The 9,611-nt window shown below is 39.4% G+C and overlaps 1 protein-coding gene across 3 annotated transcripts in view; it reads left to right on the forward strand.

The window, feature by feature from the left end:
- The window catches only part of LOC128657378 (zinc finger protein OZF-like), a 40,096-nt gene extending 31,492 nt beyond the window's left edge, over positions 1-8,604 (forward strand). For 2 of the 3 annotated variants that reach the window (XM_053711708.1, XM_053711707.1), the window contains exons 7-8: positions 2,924-3,031; positions 7,191-8,604. In XM_053711708.1, coding sequence (XP_053567683.1) covers positions 2,924-3,031; positions 7,191-8,218 — 1,136 coding nt within the window. In that variant the 3' untranslated portion in view covers positions 8,219-8,604. The remainder of the gene's footprint in view (positions 1-2,923; positions 3,032-7,190) is intronic. The other variant, XM_053711709.1, reaches the window with a different exon arrangement.
- Positions 8,605-9,611: the final 1,007 nt, after the last annotated feature.

Raw genomic sequence — 9,611 nt, forward strand, 5'->3', positions numbered from 1 at the left:
CCCCACCAGATCCGGTCCCGGATCGGGGGCCAATACTTCATGCTGTTTTAGTAGCAGTGGCAGGTTTGAGAACTATTACCCTCTTGCTTAGAGGGTGTAGAATTTGAGGCTGGTCCGTTTCTGCGAAAGGGACGAAAATTTGGCTTATTTTTAGCCTTAAAAGACCTATCCTGAGGAAGGGAGTGGCCCTTTCCCCCAGTGATGTCTGAAATAATCTCTTTCAAGTCAGGGCCAAATAGCGTTTTACTTTTGAAAGGGATGTTAAGCAATTTGTTCTTGGAGGACACATCCGCTGACCAAGACTTTAGCCAAAGCGCTCTGGGCGCCACAATTGCAAAACCTGAATTTTTCGCCGCTAATCTAGCTAATTGCAAAGTGGCGTCTAAGATAAAAGAGTTAGCCAATTTAAGTGCTTGAACTCTGTCCATAACCTCCTCATATGAAGAGTCTTTATTGAGCGACTTTTCTAGTTCTTCGAACCAGAAACACGCTGCTGTAGTGACAGGAACAATGCATGAAATTGGTTGTAGAAGGTAACCTTGCTGAACAAACATCTTTTTAAGCAAACCCTCTAATTTTTTATCCATAGGATCTTTGAAAGCACAACTATCTTCTATAGGGATAGTAGTGCGTTTGTTTAGAGTAGAAACCGCCCCCTCGACCTTGGGGACTGTCTGCCATAAGTCCTTTCTGGGGTCGACCATAGGAAATAACTTTTTAAATATAGGGGGAGGAACAAAAGGTATGCCGGGCCTTTCCCATTCCTTATTTACAATGTCCGCCACCCGCTTGGGTATAGGATAAGCATCGGGGGGCACCGGGACCTCTAGGAACTTGTCCATCTTACATAATTTCTCTGGAATGACCAAATTGTCACAATCATCCAGAGTAGATAACACCTCCTTAAGCAGAGCGCGGAGATGTTCCAATTTAAATTTAAAAATAATAACGTCAGGTTCAGCTTGTTGAGAAATTTTTCCTGAATCTGAAATTTCTCCCTCAGACAAAACCTCCCTGCTGGCCCCTTCAGATTGGCGTGAGGGTACATTAGAACCATTATCATCAGCGTCCTCATGCTCTTCAGTATCTAAAACAGAGCAATCGCGCTTTCTCTGATAAGTAGGCATTTTGGACAAAATGTTTTTAATAGAATTATCCATTACAGCCGTTAATTGTTGCATAGTAAGAAGGATTGGCGCACTAGATGTACTAGGGGCCTCTTGTGTGGGCAAGACTGGTGTAGACATAGAAGGGGATGATGCAGTACCATGCTTACTCCCCTCGCTTGAGGAATCATTTTGGGCAACATCATTATCAGTGGCATCATTGTCCCTACTTTGTCCGGACACTAAGTCACATTCATCACATATATTTAAATGGGGAGGAACCTTGGCTTCCAAACATACAGAACATCGTCTATCTGATGGTTCAGACATGTTAACAGGCATAAACTTGATAACAAAGCACAAAAAACGTTTTAAAATAAAACCGTTACTGTCACTTTAAATTTTAAACTGAACACACTTTATTACTGAATATGCGAAAAAGTATGAAGGAATTGTTCAAAATTCACCAAAATTTCACCACAGTGTCTTAAAGCCTTAAAAGTATTGCACACCAAATTTGCTTTAACTCTTAAAATAACGGAACCGGAGCCGTTTTTACATTTAACCCCTATACAGTCCCTGGTATCAGCTTTGCTGAGACCCAACCAAGCCCAGAGGGGAATACGATACCAAATGACGCCTTCTATAAGCTTTTTCAGTGGTTCTTAGCTCCTCACACATGCATCTGCATGCCTTGCTTTCCAAAAACAACTGCGCATTAGTGGCGCGAAAATGAGGCTCTGCCTATGACTAGAAAAGGCCCCCAGTGAAAAAGGTGTCCAATACAGTGCCTGCCGTTTTTTTTAATACATCCCCAAGATTAAAAGAACTATTTATAGATAACATCCATTAAATATACTCATAATGTAATCGTTTTAGCCCAGAAAAATGTCTACCAGTCTTTAAAGCCCTTGTGAAGCCCTTTATTCTTATACTAAACTAAGAAAATGGCTTACCGGTTCCCATAGGGAAAATGACAGCTTCCAGCATTACCAAGTCTTGTTAGAAATGTGTCATACCTCAAGCAGCAAAAGTCTGCTCACTGTTTCCCCCAACTGAAGTTAATTCATCTCAACAGTCCTGTGTGGAAACAGCCATCGATTTTAGTAACGGTTGCTAAAATCATTTTCCTCTTACAAACAGAAATCTTCATCTCTTTTCTGTTTCAGAGTAAATAGTACATACCAGCACTATTTTAAAATAACAAACTCTTGATTGAAGAATAAAACTACATTTAAACACCAAAAAAACTCTTAGCCATCTCCGTGGAGATGTTGCCTGTGCAACGGCAAAGAGAATGACTGGGGTAGGCGGAGCCTAGGAGGGATCATGTGACCAGCTTTGCTGGGCTCTTTGCCATTTCCTGTTGGGGAAGAGAATATCCCACAAGTAAGGATGACGCCGTGGACCGGACACACCTATGTTGGAGAAATATTACTGAAAAAAAGCATTGTTATATGGAAAAAATTAACTCAATCTTTGTTTAGAGTAAAACGTATATTTGTACAATTTTACAAATGTTAATAAAAGCAATTTCAACAAAAAAAACTGTAATACACCTCACATGGGAATGCTGATTGGTTACGAGGGCTGTATTTGCAGCTAGTAAAGTAACTTATATCCATCTAACTTGCTTAACACATGTGTTTACTCTTGTGCTAATTTCATTATATGGAAGGTTTTATATAGACGTGACTTCTAGTGATGAAGGCTCAGGTGTATTTAACTTAAATTACACAATTTTTCATATTTTGTTTTAAACTATTTTTTAAAAAGAGACTACAGAAATTGTAAACAGTGTTGGGTTTTTTCCCCAGGTGAAAACGATGCTAAGATTTTATGTAACACAGAACATAGAGAAGATCAGTGGCTAAGAAATATGTCAGAAGCTGCAGAGCAGGAAATATGTGACAATTTAAGTAAAGGTGAGTGTGTGTGTGACACATTAGAGGGATATAGGGCACATGTGAGTGTATATGTGTTACACGTGAGAGGGATGCAGAGCACAGGTGAGTGTACGTGTGTGACACATTAGAGGGATACAGGGCACAGGTAAGTGTACATGTGTGACATGTTTTTGGGAAGGAGGGGATAGGTGAGTGTGCATGTATGACATATCTGAGGAAACTATTGCACATGTGAGTGTATGTGTGTGACATATCTGAGGAAAGTAGGGCACATGTGTTTGTGTGTGACATGTCTGTGGGAAAACGGCACAGATGAGTGTATGTGTGCGACGTGAGGATAGCAGGGCACAGGTGAGTGTACGTGTGAGAAGTATCTGGGGGAAACGGCACAGATGAGTGTATGTGTGAGGATTGCAGGGCACAGGTGAGTGTACGTGTGAGAAGTATCTGGGGGAAACGGCACAGATGAGTGTATGTGTGAGGATTGCAGGGCACAGGTGAGTGTACGTGTGAGAAGTATCTGGGGGAAACGGCACAGATGAGTGTATGTGTGAAGATTGCAGGGCACAGGTGAGTGTATCTGGGGGAAACGGCACAGATGAGTGTATGTGTGAGGATTGCAGGGCACAGGTGAGTGTACGTGTGAGAAGTATCTGGGGGAAACGGCACAGATTAGTGTATGTGTGAAGATTGCAGGGCACAGGTGAGTGTACGTGTGAGAAGTATCTGGGACACGGCACAGATGAGTGTATGTGTGAGGATTGCAGTGCACAGGTGAGTGTACGTGTGAGAAGTATCTGGGGGAAACGGCACAGATGAGTGTATGTGTGAGGATTGCAGGGCACAGGTGAGTGTACGTGTGAGAAGTATCTGGGGGAAACGGCACAGATGAGTGTATGTGTGAGGATTGCAGGGCACAGGTGAGTGTACGTGTGAGAAGTATCTGGGACACGGCACAGATGAGTGTATGTGTGAGGATTGCAGTGCACAGGTGAGTGTACGTGTGAGAAATATCTGGGGGAAACGGCACAGATGAGTGTATGTGTGCGACATGTGAGGATTGCAGGGCACAGGTGAGTGTACGTGTGAGAAGTATCTGGGGGAAACGGCACAGATGAGTGTATGTGTGAGGATTGCAGGGCACAGGTGAGTGTACGTGTGAGAAGTATCTGGGGGAAACGGCACAGATGAGTGTATGTGTGAAGATTGCAGGGCACAGGTGAGTGTACGTGTGAGAAGTATCTGGGACACGGCACAGATGAGTGTATGTGTGAGGATTGCAGTGCACAGGTGAGTGTACGTGTGAGAAGTATCTGGGGGAAACGGCACAGATGAGTGTATGTGTGAGGATTGCAGGGCACAGGTGAGTGTACGTGTGAGAAGTATCTGGGGGAAACGGCACAGATGAGTGTATGTGTGAGGATTGCAGGGCACAGATGAGTGTACGTGTGAGAAGTATCTGGGACACGGCACAGATGTGTGCGACGTGAGGATTGCAGGGCACAGGTGAGTGTACGTGTGAGAAGTATCTGGGGGAAACGGCACAGATGAGTGTATGTGTGAGGATTGCAGGGCACAGGTGAGTGTACGTGTGAGAAGTATCTGGGGGAAACGGCACAGATGAGTGTATGTGTGAGGATTGCAGGGCACAGGTGAGTGTACGTGTGAGAAGTATCTGGGGGAAACGGCACAGATGAGTGTATGTGTGCGACATGTGAGGATTGCAGGGCACAGGTGAGTGTACGTGTGAGAAGTATCTGGGGGAAACGGCACAAATGAGTGTATGTGTGAGGATTGCAGGGCACAGGTGAGTGTACGTGTGAGAAGTGTCTGGGAAACGGCATAGTTGAATGTGTGTGACGGGTCTGAGGTACACAGGGTAAAGGTGAGTGTACTTGTGTGATGTGTATGTTCACTAATAAAGTTTATTTTACATATTATATATTACTTTTTATATAAAATGATAATCTGGTCTTAATTACAAGTAAAGAATATACGGCATAAAATGCAACATTCTAAAACAATAAAACTAAATGTTTTGTTCACATAAGTAATAAGCACTCATATTGCATATTAAAGCGCTTTTAAACTTAACCCTCTTTCCAGTGATATAACTGCTCTTAAAGGGACAGTTCACACAAAACAATTCTCCCATTTAAATTTTTCCTAATGATCCATTTTACCTGCTGGAGTGTATTCAATTGTTTACAAGTAGCTCCTTTACCCCTATTTTGGCCTTTGAAATAGCTGATTTAGCTTGTGGTATCCTAACCTATATTGAAAGTTTTGATACTGGAGTCTCAGCTATTGAATAGCCTAATAAACACAGCCAGCAGAAGAAATGACACTCCCAGTGGGGTGCAGGATATTTAAGTAATGACATAATTTTCGATTGTTTTCTTTAAGTGTTGAGCTTTAGTTTTCCAGACAAATATAAGATTAGGAAGCAAGTGTGTGTACACAAAGTGATAGCATAATGAGACCTGATATTACCTGAAACTCAACCCATTGTAATAGGATGTGATTAAAAGCACAAAACCAGCTACTTCATATACACAAATAAATCTGAAAATGCAATTTCTGATACATTTTATACTCTGCAGCTGGTATAACAAGTAATTGAAAATACATTAATATAAAAACTATTTTACATTGTACTGTCCCTTTAATCTTTTTTACATTAACTTATTAACTGTGGGGGTTTGATATTATTTTGGAAATGTGTCACAAGTTGATATGCTTTTGGTTTAGCTGTATTGGGGTCTCTAAACATTTTCAGCTAAATAATCCTCATCTATATGGTATAACAGAATTGCCTGAGTAATACAGTTGGCTGGGGAGCTGCTAAATATCCCATAAGGTGTAGTTGACACGTGAGTGAGATTCTTCTCTCTGTTGAAGATTTTATATATTGGTTTGATATACTACACCACCTGGAGCCATTTTTGTGGTTTTAGTTGTTCTAGCACACAAGCAGTAGTTATAAAGATTAAAGGGCCACTAAACCCAAATTCTTTCTTTCATGATTCAGGTAGAGAATAGAAATTTAAACAACATTACAATTTACTTCCATTATTTATTTTGCTTCATTTTTTAAATATCCTTAGTTGAAGAAAAAGCAATGCACATGGTGAGCCAATCACACAATGCTTCTATGTGCAGCAACCAATCAGCAGCTAGTGAGCATATCTAGATATGCTTTTCATCAAAGAATATCAAGAGAATAAAACAAATTGGATAATATAAGTAAATTTGAAAGATGTTTAAAATTAAATTCTCTTTCTAAATCATAAATTTACTGTATTACTAAAAGTTTCTGTGAACACAGTTTTAAAAGGACTAGATACATTGGGTAGAAAAACAACATTAATTTTAATTTAGTTCGGTCTTTGACTACGTGGGAATTCTTAAAGGACCACTAAACACAAATTGTAAACTACATGATTTTGAACCTTCATATCTGCGAATAATTTTACAATGAAAACTGCAGCTTTATTTTGTCAGATGAGTATATTGGTTTATGTTTATTCATTTCACAGATTTCCCTGTCCCCCAGAACAAAAGAATCCTTGCTAACCAATCACAAACTAATATTCTGATATAGCACAAACTCTGTGCATGTGCAGTTAAGACTGGGGAAGCCTGCCCTTATCTCTTCCCTTAAGTTAGTTTAGCACTAATTCAATTTAGCTACTATTGCAGACAATGCTTCTATCAGATTGTTCATGCAAAACTGATAATCCACCTTTTACAAACATGTGACTGCTGAGCATCTTTGGGGGGGGGGGGGTGAAGTAAAGAAAAGCTTACATAAATTGCCTAAAAGTATTAACCCAAATCTCCCTGAGAGAAAGTGAAACAAGCACACTTTTTAGATGTATTTAACAGCAAAAGGCAGCAAAATAAATAATGAATGTATATTGCAATAATGTTTCATTTGAAATAATAAAACATTTTTATACGTTGTTAAAATGTCAAGTTCAATGGTCCTTTTAAAATTAGTGCCTAATGTCAAGTAAACTGCCCTTAAACCTTAGCATGGAAGCTGGGGAAAGGTCTAGTGGTTACAGTGTCTACTACAAGGGTAGGGGACTGTCTATGTCATAGGAGTTAAAATGTTTTTATGATAAAATAATTATGTAATTAATAACATTACTCCCACTATGTTTCTTATTAGCAGGTGAATTCACAAACTGCAATAATCCTAGTCATGATCAGAGTGCAGATGCTTCTTTACATCTTCTTCAAAATCAAAGACGCCACAAGGGCAATTTGTGTTCTGAATGTGGGAAATTTTTTCTTAAGAAATCTCATCATAGAAATTTGAAAATTCATACAGGAGAAAATCCATTTTCCTATTCTGTAGGCGGGAAATGTTTTAACTGTAAAAAAAATCTTGTTGCTCATCAGAAAATTCACACAGGAGAAAAAGGATTTTCATGTTCTGACTGTGGGAAATGTTTTACTCAGAAATCAAATCTTATTATGCATCAGAAAACTCATACAGGGGAGAAAGGATTTTCATGTTCTGAATGCGGGAAAAGTTTTACTCAGAAATCAACTCTTATTACGCATCAGAAAACTCATACAGGCGAGAAAGCATTTTCATGTTCTGACTGTGGAAAATGTTTTACTCTAAAACCAGCTCTTATTAACCATCAGAAAATTCATACCGGGGAGAAAGAATTTTCATGTTCTGACTGTGGGAAATGTTTTTCTCAGAAATCAAATCTTATTACGCATAAGAAAATTCATACAGGTGATAAAGCATTTTCATGTTCTGACTGTGGGAAATGTTTTATAAAGAAATCAAATCTTATTATGCATCAGAAAACTCATACAGGAGAGAGAGGATTTTCATGTTCTGAATGCGGGAAATGTTTTACTCAGAAATCAACTCTGATTACACATCAGAAAATTCATTCAGGGGAGAAAGCATTTTCATGTTCTGACTGTGGAAAATCTTTTACTCTGAAACCAACTCTTATTACGCATCAGAAAATTCATACAGGGGAGAAAGCATTTTCATGTTCTGACTGTGGGAAATGTTTTACTCAGAAATCCAATCTTATTATGCATCAGAAAATTCATACAGGGGAGAAAGGATTTTCATGTTCTAAATGTGGGAAATGTTTTACTCAGAAATATACTCTTATTAGGCATCAGAAAACTCATATTAAAAGAAATCAGAGCTTAATCTCCTAAATGCAGAGAGTGACATGTAGTTGTCATCCACACAATACCAACTGCTGAGGATGACTACATTTGACCCCCTGGGGCATGCAGTTTTGGAGCTGTTTGAGGCCCCTTCTGCACCTCAAGTGTTTATGAGGTGGCCCAGTGTATTTGCCATCCCCAGGGGGATGCAGGGTCCCTATATAAGTTATAAATATAACCAAAAGCCCATTTCCTTTTTGAAGTTCAATAGCTAATTTCTATAGAAAAGCTCCATGTTATTTTTAATGTCTGCTTATTTTAGAAATTTTGCCTAATACAGCTATAGATCCACAACAGTTTTGACTATAGAGTTGATTAAAAAAAAGCTCACTGTATTGTTTACAATCTTGTTTATTAAATTGTAATACATTTTTCACCTTTTGTTGTGGATTTCTCACATTTGATATAGATAAAATAATGTTATAGTTTGAAAAACAAAAAAACAATAATATATAGTTTGTCTGAGTTTGCCACTGAAAAATGTCTTCCAGTAGTGTATAAAAAATACTATGGTGCCCTCTAAGACGGCACCAAAGTTTCACACTCTCCACAAACAACGACTTTAATGACCACCTTTTTAGACAAATCCCAGCTACCCTTATTGTAGGATCAGGACTGAGATACACTGAACTCAGATATCACATCCACTGAAGTCTTGCGAGCCATTCGGGACTTGAAGCCAGGGAAGTCCCGGGACCTGATGGCCTCCCTGAGTTATATCATAAATTATTCAAAACATCTCTAACACCCCATCTAGTCAAATTCTCAAATTATATTATGCAGGACCATGCGATTTCATCAGATCTCCAAGCTAGAATAGTGGTAATACGCAAGCCAGGGAAAAATCTGAAATCGCGTTCTAGCTCTAGACCTGATTGGTTCAATCAAGACATCAAAATATTTACTAAAATCTTAGCGTACAGACTACAACACGTTACCTGATATCATCCACCCGGACCAGTTCGGCTTCATAAAAGGCAGAAAAGCCCCTGATAATATTATGCGTATGATATTATGCTCATCTGGTCCAGAATTGAATGGATCTACATGTTTGAGCCGACTAGGATTTAGAGGCCCTTTTATGGATGCACTAAAACAGATATATTCTAATCCCATGGCAACTGTCAGAGCTATCGACCATCATTCAAACTCCATACCGATATTAAACGGAACCAGGCAGGGCTGCCCGTTGTTCCCCCCTGTTTTTCGCTATCTGCATGGAGCCCTTAGCAGCATGTACCAGACACTTACCTGACATTACTGGACTAATCATACAAAACACTGACTACAAGATAACCCTATTCGCTGATGATGTTTTACTCACATTGACGAAACCTATGATCTCCCTCCCAAATCTTTACAACATTCTGCAACAATTTTC

Source organism: Bombina bombina, chromosome 4 (assembly GCF_027579735.1).
Source record: "Bombina bombina isolate aBomBom1 chromosome 4, aBomBom1.pri, whole genome shotgun sequence".
Taxonomy (NCBI): Eukaryota; Metazoa; Chordata; class Amphibia; order Anura; family Bombinatoridae; genus Bombina; species Bombina bombina.